This window comes from Neophocaena asiaeorientalis, unplaced genomic scaffold, assembly GCF_003031525.2.
Source record: "Neophocaena asiaeorientalis asiaeorientalis breed wild unplaced genomic scaffold, Neophocaena_asiaeorientalis_V1.1 scaffold461, whole genome shotgun sequence".
Taxonomy (NCBI): Eukaryota; Metazoa; Chordata; class Mammalia; order Artiodactyla; family Phocoenidae; genus Neophocaena; species Neophocaena asiaeorientalis.
In genome coordinates, this window is record NW_020173230.1 from 496495 (window position 1) to 512874 (window position 16380).

Genomic DNA, 16380 nt, shown 5'->3' on the forward strand with positions numbered 1-16380 from the left:
GTTCACTGTCCAGCCATCTGTCCCTCCTCCACCAACCATCATGGGACTGGGCCACTGGAAGGGACAGGGCTGCCCCCGAACAAACGATACCTCACCCGGGTCCAGGACGCAGTCGAGAACCCCGTGACCCCTGGACGTCTAGGACAGCGGGCAGGGTCGTGAGGGTGCGCCTCAGGGGTCCAGGGCGAGGCCAGCAAACCTGTCCCCGTGGACGGGCGGACAGGCGGGCTGGGCTGGGCTCCTTGCGGCTCTACTGACACCTCAATTTCACACGATTTTCATGTGAAATGAAATATTCTTCTTTTGACTCTTCCAACCATTTAAAAACGTCAAATCCTTCCTTACCGTCAGGCCGCGCAAAGGCGGCGGCCAGTCCAGCCCTGCCCTAGGGGGGCCCCCGGCCCCCTCAAAAACGCTCAGCACTCCTTCCAGGGTCGAAGGTCATCGGAACAGATGAGGAAGCAAGGGGGGGCTCTGCTTTCAGAGCAATCAGAGTAGAAAAGGCTGGGAAGTTACAAGGGAAGGCAGAGCTGTGCAAAGCAGACAAGAATCCCAGAGCCCAGAGGCCTGCAGTGACCCAGGGCACCCCGTCAGGAGCCTGAGCTTCACCAACGCAGGCCTGAAGCGTGACGTCCAGCGAGCCAGTCACCAAACTGAGTTCTAGGTTCTACTCACAATGCCAAAGGCTTAAGGATTCTGGAGAGAAAGAATGTACCACAACATTTCTATCAAAAATGGCTTAAAAACAGAAGTTCTGGTCCACAATCAGACACTCAGAGCCATCAATTCCAGAGGTTCCCGGTTCCGCGTAACTCAGGTCTCCAGTAAGCGCCGCGGCAGCACGGCTAACCGTCGAGACCGGCCACAGCAGCCTCGGGCCAGCCGTCGGGCAGAGGACACAGGGCGGGGAGCTCAGAGGGGACTTACACCTTCTATGCCCTTTGAGGCTCCTTCCCTGTGTTAACCACCCTTTCCAAAGAAAAGAGTTTCTATATTCGCAGTTCCAAGTATGTCCTCTTACCCTGGCCACACTTAGACAGATGACACCTGTCATCCCTCGTTTCCATCCAGAAATGTTTTGTTTTCTCAGGGCAAGGTCCCACACCATCCAGAGGCTGGCTGGCCGTGAGGGGGAAAGCGCTGTCCGCTCCCTGGAAATGGTCCACAGTCTCACAGCTGGTGGCCTCGGGCAAGAGTGGCTCTGAATCTCTAAGCGAGTTCTCTGATTTTGAGTGCTTCTTCTTTTTCTTCTTCTTCTTTTTCTTCTTGTGTCTGTTGTGCAGGTCGGCATCAGAGTGCGTTACCAAAAGGTCTGAGTACTGCTGACGCCTGCAGAAGAAAAAGCCAGAACTCAAACCACCGGAAAAGCAAACCACCCCAAAGAGAACTGGCCTTCGATTTATACTCACTACTGTTGACACTCATCATGTGAACACAGGTAAACCCTACAATGAAAAATGCGTTGTTCTCATTGTAATAATTTTTTAAGTCTGGGGTCATAAGTTCACCAATTTCAACCTTTCCCCACCGATGCCCTTCAGCTTTGTTTGGGAGGGGAGCTATGGCCAAAACACCAGAGGAAGGATTTCGTCCATTTTTCCTGAAGCTAGTGGCTGAAGGAAAAAATATTTTTGCCAGGTGTCTCAGGCACATAGGAGGGAAGGAGGTTTGATTTCCTTTTCCTTCAAGTAACCACACCCTCTACCTATGCCTCCTGGTAACCTCTTCCCAGGGTTTCGATTTTACGAGACGCCAACGTGTAGCACGCAATGCGCATAACGCACCCCTCTCATCGTGGGGAAGCCATTTTCAAGAAAACTACTGACCAATTTAGCTTTTTACAAATACAAATGTCCCAATGAGATTTCAAACTGAGAAATGGAGACAGAAAACTAGACAGAGGCAAATGCAACAAACGATGTGTCTCAGCCCTTTGGGTCACAGGCACGTTCAACAGGGTGGCGGCCTCCCATTTCCTGCCACGAGGCAGTAGTCACTGAGGGTGAAGGAAGTATCAGCAGGTGTGAAAATACAACTAAACCTGTGAATACATATATTAACAATCACTGTGAAGTCAGAGCATCCCAAGTTTTATCTGTCTCCCAGACACTGCACACTTACTCCTAGAAATTAAGAAGCACCAACTGAAAGCGGCAACATCATCTTAAAAGATGGCTTTCGGGCATTTTAAAATACCATGAAATAAGATCCAGCTTAACACAGAGCTAAGTTATAGGAATCTATAAAAACAGGGAAGTCCAAAACCCACAGAGACAAAAAGTACAAATCAGAGTCACATACACAGGACACAGCCCTTCACCCGTCACCACGCACACACACCCTCACCTGGAATTCCGCTCTCGGTGTTTGTCCTTGGATTTCTTTTTCTTTGATTTTTTGTGCTTCTTCACTTTAGGCTCCTCTAAAGGATCCTTTTGTAAGCTTCTCCAGGCTTTCTTTTCTACATGGCTGTCTTTATCCCCTACACTACTGTACCTCCGTTTTCGTGACTTGACGTTTTTGTGTTCATGAAACTGACCGGCGAGGTCACAGCCTCTGTCTTCAGCCCCCAGTGCAGCCTTGTCGTGGGCGTACTTGTCAGCAGGGTGCGGAGGGGGCGTGTGGGCCGGGCCCGCCCCGGGGCTGCTGACGCGGTGCCGGTCCCTCTCTTTGGCCGCCGGCTCGTGGCCCTTCCGGCCTCTGTAGTGGTCCTTGTGGGGCCGGCCGCTGTAGGGCCCGGCTCGGTCGTACTCTCGCTCACCGTGGAGGGGCCTCCACTCCCACGGCTCGCGGGCCGGGTACGAGGCGTACCTGTCGTGGTGGTACCTGAACCGCCCCCAGCGCATCCCGTCCGGGTAGTTCTCCCGGGCCCAGGCGTGCTCGGCCTCAGCATGGTGGTAGCGGCCCCACTCCTGGTCGGGGGCCCCCATGCTCCGGGAGCGCGGGTGGCCGGACCTGGCCAGGGATCCGGGGCAGGGGGCGTGCGGGGCCGCGGCGCAGGGCTCGGGCCGCTCGGACCGGCACCGCTTCCACTCATGGTGGGGCCGCTTCCGGCGAGGCTGCTCCTCCGTCCCGCTCCTGCTGTCCCGCGCGTGCTCGCCGCTGGACGATCGGTCTTTGCGGCTGCGGTAATGTCCTCGGTCAACCTTTCTGAGGCTGCTGGTTTTTTCCTGCACTGCACAAGCCTCCTGGACCTTCTGCCCGGCCTTACTGTCTTCACATCTCTCACCGTTACTCTGCTCGGGGACCCCCTCTGGATGGTTTTCTGCGATCCTGTCTAATTGCGGAGAGGGCACCCCATCTGCGGACACCCCTGTGCTTTTAGGGGGACCCTCCACATCCGTGCCTCTGTCCCGACTGCTGTGACCCAAGGGCTCAGGCTCACAGTCGCCCTCGGTACCTGACAAGGGACTCGGGCTCAGCCTCCCCGCGGCTTCTGCTGCCGCCGGGTCCTGGGGACGCTCTGGTGACGTCCCTTTCACGTCCTGGGACGGTTTGCTCTGATCGTTTGTTAAATTCCCTGGGTCACACGGTTTAGGAAGCTGATCATCCCCGAGGGTAACCTTGTTGGTGTTACAAAAGGTGTTGATACTGGGCAAAGCCTCCTCGGGTTTTGCCAAAAGGTTTTCAGAGACTTCTTCTTTGGTAGGTTTGATGCTGGCGTCTGAGGGCGACAAAACCTTCTTGAATTTGCTGCTGAGGCTCATGACCAGCTCTAGGTTCTCACAGGAATCGGGAGCGGAGCTGCCAGCCTCCAGCTCAGCCTCAGGGTCCTGTGGAGGCCTCTCCTCTGTCCCAGTTGTACTGCAGCCCCACCGAAAGAAAGAAAGAAAGAAATCAGCCATTTACTTGTTTGCTTCCTGGCTTACAGGGACAAACACTTCAAATCGTTCGTTTACTAAATATTTTATGGCTTTACTACATCGGGTTTAAACCTAAAACTGGGCTTATCATTTTTGGAAACTTCAAATTTTCTCATTAAATAAAAATGTAAAAATTTGTATCAAGCCTACCCCATTTTTCAGCAATAATAATTCCGCAATTCTAGGCGCCTTCTGTTTTCAGATATACTTCTAATTCTTCTTAATAACCAAGTCCGAACCATCAGAAAAGTCAAGTATCGATGGGGCTCTTACTTTTCCTCTGGATCCCTTTTCTCTGAATTTTCCTGGAGCCTCGGAGCTAGAGTAGCTACCTCCAGACACAGCCAAGAGCTCCCTGAATTACCTGCAAATTGTGAGGGATCACTGAGGCTTCAGAAACACCTTCTGTAGTAAAAGAACTCTGCCTTGCTTCTGATGGAGTCTCGAAGTTAATGAAAGCTGCCAGAGAGCAAGAAAAACCCTAAAGCGGGCCCGCTCTGCAGCGGGAAAATATCTGGGAGAGAGAAGACACGTGTGATCTAGAGCGTGGCAGTGACGTGTTCAAGGCCGCACGTGAGGTTAGGAAACGTCCGTAGCTGGGGACTGACTGCTTATACAATCACCTGTCACAATTCTCGCGCACATTACGTTTGAAGACCAGCTAAGCCAGACAAGGACAGAGAGGAGGACAGCCGTCCTGCCAGGGACTGAGGTTCAAGTGCCCCCTCCAAGGCCGACTGGGAGTGCCTGCTCTTTGCTCGCTTTTCTAAGTGAGCATTCCTAACAGTGGTTCTTGGTGAGGGCACGCCCCCCCGCAGGGCCCTTCTGAAACGTGGGGTGCATTTTTGGGTTAGCCCCACGATGGGGGAGCCTCATCAGCACCAGTGGGTGGGGGTGAGGCAGGCGGTCCCACAGAACAGCCCATGTCCCAACGTTCACGTGGGTGAAAACCCCGGCTCTATTTACTGGCCATTTCACAGACACCACTAGGGTGTTGATCTCAGGTTGGTCAGAGCTTGGCCAGAAGTCGTCCACCAGGAGGACGTCACGGCGCTGACGTGCGTGATGTGACCTGTGCGTGGTGCCAAGCTGCTGGCCCACCCCGCGTCCTGCGGTGGCACCGTCTCCCGGGCTGTTCACGTGGCGACACGCCACTGCCTCTGACCCTTCCTTCTATTCCCATCACATGACGTTGAGGTCAATGCACTGACTGACTTCTTTTTTTTTTTTAAGTGTGGAGACAGACGATCTTAACTAGGAATTTAATTTCAGAATTCTAAAGGGAGCAAAACAAAGCCTTTGCTCTTGGACAGTCGAGAAGCCCCGCGCCACCCCTTCACACCTCCTCAGGTGCCTGTCACACGGGGGGGCTGAGTGGGACGGTGCCGGCGGGAGGCCCAGCCAGGGGCTGAGGAGGGGCCCCAGAGAGGAGCGGGGGTGCGGGAGGGGGGGGGGGCGTCAGCTGGACTAACAGACCCTGTACGTGTTTACTTTCTTAAAAGGAACATGAATGAGTTCGACAGATCGTTATTCAAATCATTCCAGGGTCCAAAAGGTTCACCCTAAGACTTCCAGAGCGGCCGCACCCACAGGCCCTGCTGTGACTCCCCGGCCCGCGTCCCACGGCCTTGGGACCGTATCCTACCTCATCTCATCTGTGGAGCCTTTCCCTTTGCTGCCGAGTTTGAAGGTCTCTAAGATTCTGTCTTCTGGGAGAAGTGGCAAAGGAGCAGGCATCAACTACCATAAAAAAACAGAGAGATTTCAACTCCGGGGGCCACCTGAAACCCAGCCACGTGACCCGCCGGACACGAGGGTGGAAGCAAAGGCCGTCCCAGCCCCGGCCGATGCGCACTCACCTTCCCAGGGAGACTGTTTGCCTTAGAAAAGGGGTTTTCTGAGTGTAGGGCAGGCTGGACTTGGCAGCTGGCAGCACCCGAGGGTAGGCTGTTTTCTTTCGGGTCACTGTCCGTACTGGTAGCACCATTTAGAGCCACGGGCTCTCGGAGCTCGTGCGGAGAGGCCCCGACATCTTCGGCAACCGGAGCAGGGGCGCGCGTGCTCTCGGCGGGACGGAGACTGTTCTCCTTGCCGAGGCCCTTCGCCTCCTCGTCGGACTCTTCGGACGACTCGGCGCCATAGGGGACCAGCACGCCGGAGCTCAGCTTGGACCTGCCGTTCGTCACAGGCTCAGGGCAGGACTCCCTCAGGGTGATCTGCTTCGTTACCTTACTAGACGCGGGCATCATGGGGGCACTCGAGGTAGACTGTATTGCAGTAGAAGTCGTAATGGTAGATGAGGGGGCAGGCTTGTTCGGGCTCTCTGAAGAGCTGCTGTGAAGAGTAGGCTGTGACGGCATTTTCTGCACAGGTAACTTGCTGTGAATACTGATCGTGATTTTCTGTTTCTTGGGATGTTCTGGAATAACTGAGGGCCTGTTAACCGGCCAGTCCTGAACAGATGTTGAGGCGTTGACAGGGCCAGTCCTACTGACACTGGAATTCCCGTTAGGACTTGCCATGGAGCTGCTCGGCATTTCCTTCAAGGGTCCTGTCCCGTTTAGATGAGGTGGGTTCTGGAAACAAGCAGACCACAGCCAGGTGAGAGCTCCAGAAACAGTCGCAGACTCAGAAACCTGAGGCCGTGGGCCTCTCCCACTTCGGTTATCTTTTCCTCTTGTGAATAACAAGCTTCACGCACCTAGAAAGCCCTCCCCCTCTCCTGCGGGCCTGCCCACCACAAACCTTTCTTGAAAAAGCAACAGCGGTGGCCCCTCCACACGGGGCCTGCGCTCTCCAGTTGGCCGTGTCCTGAGGCCTCACTCAGGCAGAGCCCAGTGCAGGACCTGCTGCCTGTCCAGCTCCCTAAGGCACTGAATCTGTGACTCCCTATCCAACTGGAGGCTGTTATGACACTATGGCACAGGTGAAAGGATCATTCCAAGGTGTATACAGGCTATTCCAACAAGTCCAACATGTCCACAATCTCAACACCTACGTCAAGCAAAAGCCAGGCCTCCACTGAGGACCAGAGCTTCACACGAACCAGGCATACCTTCCATTCCCCCTGAGAAGCCATGAGGGAGTGTGATCAGACCCAGCCGGACGGCACAGAGAAAATGCCACACTCCTGAAAGGGCTAAACGGATACGACTAAAGTGTTCTTTTTGTAAAAGCATCACTTTCCTGGAGGCCAGCATTAATCAAGAATCCCCAAATATTTAATCCATTAAGTGAACGGAAGTCCAAGGTGGGAGCTAAAATCTCTAGCGTTTAAACAGACTTACACCAGACTTTCTTCTTGATCATTATGTTCGTACTCGGAGGTTTTCTGTATATTTGAAATATAATCAACAGCTTGGATAAACTCTTTGGACAAGAAATTCAGTTGTAGATGAGGTCATGACAACTACTGCAGTGTTAACTAGAGGGCTGGAAAGATGAACATAAAGATGACATTCTACCCGTGGAATGTTACCTTCATCATGTGAGAAGGAAGCTGTGGTCCGATAAACCCGGATGCTGCCTGTGTGTTGCTGACAACCCGCTGGCTGATCACCGGTTGGGGAGAGGACTGGCCAGGGCTATGGGCGGAATGAGTGAGTTCACCTCCTATTTTCACATCGTGGGACCTGGGGACAGAGAGTGACAGTGCTCAAGGTGATATGGGACATCTCCCCGAAAGAGATTCACGTACACCCCACCCTCAGGTGACAGGTGACATGATGCGCAGAGCTACACGCAGGGTCCCCGTCGTGTGCAGGCCAGCGCTGGGTGCTCGGGTCAGGAGAGAACAGGGTCACTGGGCAAATGGCATCTTGAACTGTGTATCCTGAGGATGCCACTATCTGAAAGCTACTGTTCTTTACTTTTTAATTTTTTGAAAGCTATTTTTCTTTTCTTTTTTATTTCTATTTTTCTAATTATAAATACATACCATTGTAGAAAAATCTGTAATATCCTGAAAAGTTAGAAACAAACAAAAACACTTTGCCTCCCCTCACTGCTTCGAGGCATCTACTATTCAGATTTAGTGGATTTTCCTCCAGGCTTTAGCCTGTACTGATTTCTTCAGGATCAGTGTGTAAAATTTCAAACGGCTTTTCCTCCATATGTGGAGCACTCTCTCATATCATTTTAAAAAGCTTTATAAAAATCACTTTTAACAGCTGCATTGTGTTGCATCATATGGATATGCTACAATTTATATGATCTTCTGCTACTGATGGAAATTTCACGATGTTCTTAATTTCCAGCTACTACAGATGAATGCGCTGGAGCGCACATCGGACTGCTCCAAGGCCCCGCGTTTCCAGAAATGGAGCCAGCGAGTCAGAATGTGCAGCAGCAGGGGTGCTGGCGCTGGCCCAGGCCTGGCCCAGGGAGGTGGCTGGCTGCCTGTGCTCAGTGGTTGAGAGGTGACCACACCCAGGTACTCAAGAGTCCCCTTCTCCAGGCCTCCGCTCACTGCCTCCCAGGCCCGCTGGCCCACCCGGTTTGCCAGCAGCAGCAGAAGCCCACCCTCTGAGACTACCACCTTCCCTTTCTTCTGCACGTTTCTTTATTAACCTGCCAAAGAGCTGGGAGCTAAAGCAAACTCATGACCCACACTGAATACCACCTTCCTTACTCTCCCCACCATCGAGATGCTGTTTAAACAAACAATATTGAATTTAAATATGTTGATGAGAGGAAGAGAGATGACGTAACAGAAAAGATGAAAAGCTGCTTTCCTGACAATACCTGATATAAAAGAGAACATAAGCTTGTTGACTGAGTACCGATCTAATATCACTGATAGATACGATGGAGTCATTCATTTGGTACCAGAGGTCATTGCTAGCCTGCAAAACAGCCAATAAAAGAGATATTAGATACAATTAGGTAAATAGGGAACACCAATCCAGAGACGTAAGAAAAATGGGCTTTCACATTTTACCTGTAAAAGCCCCACCTTTCCTCCCCAAAATGCCAGGGCTATCTTACAGGGTATTGTAAAAATAGTCACTAGCAAAATGCACAGAGCTTACTTTTATGTAGCAGAAGTAATGGCCGGCATGGCAGTTGAAGCCAGTGTGCACCAGTACCGCATACAAATCATAAATGATCGGTTCTCCGTTCGGCTGAGACATATACGGTCGAATATCAAGATACTCAGGGTATTTCACATCCTACACAGGAATGGAAAGAGGAGAAAGGAATGTCATTTCTGAAGGTGCAGGTCATCCCATGTGCACGGGCACAGGAGACCCCAGAGCACAGTGCCCTATGTTCTGGCAGAAAACCAGCACACTGAACCTCATTTCAAAAGACAGAAGCAACCTGGAGCACACCTGAACCTAAGTGTGTTTAATGCAATCCCACTGTATTCTTTATTTCCTTTAAACAAATAAGGATCCACAGTAAGTGAATTCCCCAAATCCATCAAAGGAGACAGTAACAATCACAACTCTGGATTTGAGAGTCCAGACAGTCTTATTTTTATTTTTAACAATTCAGGAACAGATTTCTTTTGCATGTTACTAGATTTCTGACCACTTTCAATCTTCAGAAAGTGGGAAGACGATGGGAAAATTCAGTATACTACCAGTCAGAAAACAAATGAATAAAAATAAGCTCTGATGAAAGAATGGCAGGATGTGACTGGGTTCAAATGACACAAGCTCACTCCCTGCAGCCACTCGTCACCTGCACTGACTGTGAAGCCCAAGTGAAGATGATAATCATCGATTTATCTTCAGAAAGTCTAGCCAGCTAAAGGATGCAGAAAAAAACACATACGCTCATCAACACACACACCAAACTACGAGCTCAATTCTTCGACACTGTTTTCTACTACCAAGTGCTGGAAGAACTTAGAAAATCAGATAATAAAACGGTTCAATTTAGCTGCTGACACTTAAGCTTTGAAAGGCTAAACATAGACGGTTATTAATAATATTATCTACATACCTTAGCAATTTTTCCACCAGTAAAATTTGCAAAACGTTTCAGAGAAAGTGTAAGAACGTTAGAAGATCTGTGTATAGTGAACCTCTTCGAAGCTGGAACCATATTTTTACACCTTGGAAAAAAACAGAAACAGATGTTTAAGAAGATTAATATGGTTTTTTAAAAATCTTTCCCGTGTTATTCCTCTGAAACATTCTAAATTAAGTTTCCAAAAGAAGGCTATGAGATGAGAAATACCACCCTTTTCAACCAACAATGAAAATATTAAAATTTAAAGTATGGGGGAAACTGCTTAATTAGCATGATAGAAAAAGGACAGTTCTGAAATGTCAGGTATGACAGGTCACTGGTATTTTAAAAATTAGATTAATATAAGTTTCTCTCAATGGAAAACAAACTGAAAAACTGGCTGGTATAATACTGTGAAAACTAAGCCCAGATACAAAAGGAAGAAAGTAAAGACTAGAAATGTCCATGAAGTTTAAGACAAAGGAGAAATCCCTATGGTCTTGGGAGAAAAGGGAGCCTTCTCCCCCAACAAAATGAACCCAGGCACACCTCATGTTATTACCCTTTGCAGATATTCCATTTTTCACAAATTGAACGTCTGTGGCAACCCTGCATGGAGCAAGTCTACTGGCATCGTTTTTCCAAAAGCATTTGCTTACTTCGTGTCTCTGTGTCACATTTTGGTAATTCTCGCAATATTTCAAGCTTTTTCATTATTATTATATTTGTTATGGTGACCTGTGATCAGTGACTTTTTTTTTTTTTTTTTTTGCGGTACACGGGCCTCTCACTGTTGTGGCCTCTCCCGTTGCGGAGCACAGGCTCCGGACGCGCAGGCTCAGTGGCCATGGCTTACGGGCCCAGCCACTCCGCGGCATGTGGGATCTTCCCAGACCGGGGCACGAACCCGCGTCCCCTGCATCGGCAGGCGGACTCCCAACCACTGCGCCACCAGGGAAGCCCGATCAGTGATCTTTGATGTTACTATTCTAGTTATTTTGGCATTTTTTTAACAGTAAGTATTTTTTTTTTAAACGTCTTTATTGGGGTATAATTGCTTTACAATGGTGTGTTAGTTTCTGCTTTATAACAAAGTGAATCAGCTATACATATATATATGTTCCCATATGTCTTCCCTCTTGCGTCTCCCTCCCTCCCACTCTCCCCATCCCACCCCTCCAGGCTGTCAACAGTATTTTTAAGTGAAGGTCTGTATATTGTTTTTTAGACATAATGTTATTACACACTTAGACTACAGTATAGCATAGACATGCACTGGGAAATGAAAAAATTCATGTGATTCACTTTATTGTAAGATTTGCTTTATTGTGGCGGTCTGCAACCAAACCTGCGATATCCCTGAGGTCTGCCTATATTCAATAACAACGCTTACCTGTATTACCTGACTTAAAATGAAAATCTACTTAGAACATATGAAACAGGGCTTTCTTAAAATAGGCTCTCTTGGGAATTCCCTGGTGGTCCAGTGGTAAAGAATCCGCCTTACAATGCAGGGGACGAGGGTTCGATCCCTGGCCAGGGAACTAAGATCCCACATGCTGCAGGGCAACTAAGCCCGTGTGCCAGAACTACTGAGCTCGCACGCCTCAACTAGAAAGCCCGCGTGCCACAAACTACAGAGTTCATACACTCTGGAACCTGCATGCCACAACCATGGAGCCCACGTGCCCTGGAGCCTGTGTGCCACAGCTAGAGAAAACCCACACGCCACAACTAGAGAGAAGCCGTGAGCTGCAATGAAAGATCCTGCATGCCGCAACTAAGACCCAACACAGCGAAAAATAAATTAAATAAATAAATAATGAATAAATCTTGAAAGAAAGAAAGAAGGAAAGGGAGGAAAGAAAGAAAGAAGGAAAGAAAGAAGGAAGGAAGGAAGAAAAGAAAAGGAAGGAAGGAAAGAAAGAGGAAGGAAGGAAGGAAGGAAGGGAGGGAGGGAGGGAGGGAGGGAGAAAAAGACACTGCCCCCCTTTAAAAAAAATAGGCTCTCTTGACTTGATGGGGAAACATTAAAGAATAACTTAAATTCAAGGTTTCTAGCAGATACTGCCCCAAATCCTGGGAGACAGCCAGCAGTTAAGAGAGACCCTGAACTGCTCTGGGGAAAGTGACTCCCCATCCACCCCAACCCTTTCACACAGGGGAGTCCATGTAAATGCTGCTCGACACACACACTGCCACAGCCAAGCTTCACACACGGCAGCACTGACCTTACCTCTCCATTCCCACCCACCTCCCCAGGAGCGAGACCCCATCTCCCATTCTTCAGTGCACTTCTCTGCAGAGTGTCAACACTGAGACACAGCGTGCCCTGGCCCTTGGGAAAGAGAGACCCAGCGTCTCCCAGACGGTAACGGGAATCTAGCCCTGGGTTACGCAGACACACCGAACGCTTTCAAACCAAGCCTCCCCGCCCCCCATGCGGCCTCCAGCGTCACCCGTCATACTTGCTGCACTTGTACGAGTTTTCTCCATCGAGCTGTTCCGGCTTCACAAACTGCTCCAATGCCTTATTAACACTCTGAGCAGCCTGGGGACAGAGCACCAACACCATATTACCACTCATTGCCGCTTGTTAGGAAAAAGAAAAGAGATGACTCGAAAGTATAAAAGCAAACGTGAATTTTTATGTAAAAAGAAAATCTTTCATTATGACGTTCAGTTTTATATTAATACATGTACACGCCAAGCTACTTCCCCTCCCATTAAAAAAAAGAGCAGATCAAAGTCAGCAAAAATATGTGAAGAGGTTGCTCGCTGCAGCATTATTTAAAATAGTATAAAACTGGAAACAAATGAAGTATCTACCAGCAAGGAATCAGCCAGGTAAATCGGCTGAAGCACAACACACAGAAGGCCCATGCAAAATGCAATGAAGACAGGAAGTGGCCAGACTGAAGGTCTACACCCATTTGTATGAACAGTAAACAAATACTCTGGAAGCGGTTTATATCAAGCTGTTAACAAGAGTACATTCTGAGGGGTAGGAGCTCACACGTCTCTGCAATGTTTCTCATTAGTGTATATTACACTTGTAATCAGAAAAACAAAAGCTTAAGACAACAAAAAACAGGAGTTTAGAAAGTGCAAGAAGCAAAACAGTACCTAAAGGATAACCACCACCTAAATTTGGCTAATACAGGCATCCGAATCTGGTTTTATTAAGATTAAGTGAAAAGTCAAAGGGTAATAAAATTATTAAATGTTTTAAGTTTTTTATGATGCCTAATACAAAGCTTAAATAATCTCCTCTAAATAAAGTCCTAGCATATTAAAATTTTCAATTTATATTCTCTAACAAGTGTAGTCTAAATTATAAGTGAACTATACATACATAAAGTATGACTGACTGACTTTAACTTCACCACCACCACAACTATCAAACTTACCTTTATTTCCAATGTTATGTCGAGATATGGATCAAAAGTATCTGACACACCTTTGCAATTTAAACATTTGACTGAAATAAAAAGAAAATGCAAAGGATAAGCCAAGTATAATCAGTATGGCAATACCGACTACTGAAATGACAGCACATATAAATACTATCACAAGATACAAAACACAAGGTACTTCCTCCTGTCACATCGGGCAAACCATTTACTACCACACAGTGAGAGGCACTGACGTGACGCACACTCACCGCTGGCTGGAGTGTGAACTGGCGTAAGCTCTTGGAAGAGTGACACGGCAGAGTCAAAGTTTAAAATAAACACACCCTTTGATAAGGAGATTCTAAAAAATTATCCTGTGTATATACACTTTTACATGGACATAAAGGCATGTGTATACAGGGATGTTCAATGAAGCACTGGTGGTAACAACAACAAAAATTAGAAACAATCTAAAAATTCCCTGATAGGGAACTAAAATAAATGGAATACTACTGCAACTGTGAAGGACTCTGTTAGACCTGTATGTGCTGAAATGTAAAAAGGTTTCCAATGTGAGAAGAAGCCAGTCTGCGCATGCACAGGAAACTACTGGAATGGGACAGGGGCCGCCTCTGAGGACGGGGGATGGGAGTGTGGGCCGGAAGGGAGACACAGTTTCCATTATTAACCCTTTCCTATCCTTTGCATGTTTTAAACCACATACTGTATCACACTTATCAACCCTTAAACGGAAGTTTACCTCTAGACCTTAGGTATCCTCCAAATATCTGGCAAACGAGTGTGGTAGCCTGGGTGTGTCTGTCTAATCTGAAAAAGTCAAACAGTAAAATGAGAGAAGAGTTCTACAAAAACGACAGAGGCTATAACCAGATTTTAAAAGCATGTACATCTATAAAAGAACGAGAATTCAAACAGCAGAGCTGCACAGTATGTGTGACAGCCAGAGAACAGCCTTGCCTCATCAGGACACAGTGAGGGTTTGGGGTGAGGCAGGAAAAGAGGTAGCCTGGTATTAAGAAGGGACTTCAAAATTAAGTCAGGAATCTGGCCCTGAAGCAAGTAGTAAGAGGAAGCCACCCTAAAGCAGGACTGTGACACCGAGCGTGAGGACTTGCCGGCGAAGGCAGGGAACACAGAGCATTCTCCCCTGTTCGCAGCTACTGTCATACTGACAAGGAAAGCCTGGGCGAGGCAGTGCTGATGGCAGCGGGAAGGGAATGGGAGACTTGCTGGGTGTGTTGAAGCAATACAAGTGGGTTAGGACTTGTTATCTGTTTCTCCAATCTTCCTCTTGAGCCCACATTTAGATTTTAAAGAAGAAACTGCAGAAACTGGTAAGTGATCAGAATGAGAAAGACACAGGGAACAAATACAGATTTCAAAGTCTAGAGATCAACTCAGAAAACGCTGGCACAAGAAAGGAGAAGTAGTTAGTTTTGACCTGCAGAGGGATGATGACACTCAGAAATTAAATCATGTCAAGACCAATATTCATGTCCTGACATCTGTGATTAAATCCAAATTACTATAGTAAGCACACCTTTTAAAATTTCAACCATTCGAAAATAATGCCAATCACTTGAGGAAGAGGCAGCGCAGAGTCAAAAGTTGAGGCCGAAAGAGAGCTCTGCACACCCATCGTAAAAGGCTAGACTGAGTTCCGGTGAGCCAGCGAGGTAGGCAGGGGTGGGAATGGGGGTTGACGGATGCTGTGTGTACTCACTTGTTGCTGCCATTCAAGCATGCTTTTTGCATAGCATCAACAGTGTGCTGAAGGAATTCATGGGCATCTTCTTGGCTTCCAAAGCGGAAGTGCCTAGCTATGCCTATAAAGTTCGAGTAAAGACACAGCTTTATCATCACGTGACATGCGGGGCTGTACTCCCCCAAAAGTTACATCTTATGTCAATACGTTGGTTAGAAAATACCCGATAATTATTTTATGAGGAAACAGCATTAATAAGCTCCCCTGAGAACAGCTAGGACAGGCCCTTTAGACCATTAAAAGTCCACAGGGGCTAGAGTTTCTGAGAGCCCAGAGACTCTATGTCTTCAGCAATAAAATGATACCTGAATAAATTCAACTTCGGCTGTACTGTTTCAAAAATTTGTCCCAAATGTTATGTCAGTGCACACATCTTAAATCTGGCCCTAGATCTCCCTGAGAGAATCCATGTAAAACATAAACGTGTGAACCTATCTAAATTCTATCCCAATAACCTAGAGAACATACTATATTCTCCACTGAGTATCACCTTGGTCCTATTTCTAATTGACTGAACAGCCGCAAGACAAAATTACATAATAATGAAAAACAACACAAAAGTATAAACAATATACATAGAATTTTAATGTGTATGAATATATATAAATATATATTAACTTGAATCATATGAAATTGCCAATATTCTACCCGTTCTGACCTACAAAAATGACAATTTCATTATTCAACCATATATGTTTGGAGTTAGCAGGCGGTGTATGTTCATGGATGTATGTATATACACACAACGACATTCTCTTAAAGACTAAGTTTAAAAATATTAGACATGCCTGCCATATGTGTATGTGTGTGTGTGTGTGTGTGTGTGTGTGTAATATATACACGTAATTAAACAAACAAAATCACCCCTGGCTAAAATTCTGCCGGGGTCCTATAATGTTTAAGAAATTTTTGCATTGTCTACTCTGGCCTGTTAATAGTACCAAGGGCCAATATAACACCTCTTTATCTTCAGCAGCTTTTTAGGCAAAAAGATTATCAATTGTCACTGTGTAATTATCCACCCCTATAATTACCCAGCTAGACAGCAGAGTAAGAGTTAGGTTTTTGTTTTATTCGCAAGCATTTTTTATTCCAACTCAGTTAATTAAGATGATGTAAAAGCTTACTGCAAAAAACATACAGAAAGTGCCTAAAAATATTTCATGTGACCTATCAGGATCATTACAATTCAAGAGGAAATTTTAAAGTCATTTAGAAATTGTATAGAAAAAGTGAAATTTATCCACAAATTTGCTAAGTTATGAGTATAAAATTTTCTTTAAAAGTATAATTAACTTTATTTTGATAATTCCCATCACTATGTATAGTGTAATACTCATTCATTGAATTAAAACTAATTGAAAACTAAAGAAAC

General features: G+C 47.1%; 1 protein-coding gene across 1 annotated transcript in view; it reads right to left on the bottom strand.

Moving 5' to 3' along the window:
• The window catches only part of USP42 (ubiquitin specific peptidase 42), a 31771-nt gene that overhangs the window by 3343 nt on the left and 12048 nt on the right, over window positions 1-16380 (bottom strand). Inside the window, exons 4-15 of the mRNA XM_024745287.1 lie at window positions 14964-15066; window positions 13980-14047; window positions 13235-13305; window positions 12293-12375; window positions 9816-9927; window positions 8894-9034; window positions 8607-8707; window positions 7342-7495; window positions 5723-6439; window positions 5509-5603; window positions 2347-3804; window positions 1022-1329 (exon numbers count right to left, since the gene is read on the bottom strand). Coding sequence (XP_024601055.1) covers window positions 1022-1329; window positions 2347-3804; window positions 5509-5603; window positions 5723-6439; window positions 7342-7495; window positions 8607-8707; window positions 8894-9034; window positions 9816-9927; window positions 12293-12375; window positions 13235-13305; window positions 13980-14047; window positions 14964-15066 — 3411 coding nt within the window. The remainder of the gene's footprint in view (window positions 1-1021; window positions 1330-2346; window positions 3805-5508; window positions 5604-5722; window positions 6440-7341; window positions 7496-8606; window positions 8708-8893; window positions 9035-9815; window positions 9928-12292; window positions 12376-13234; window positions 13306-13979; window positions 14048-14963; window positions 15067-16380) is intronic.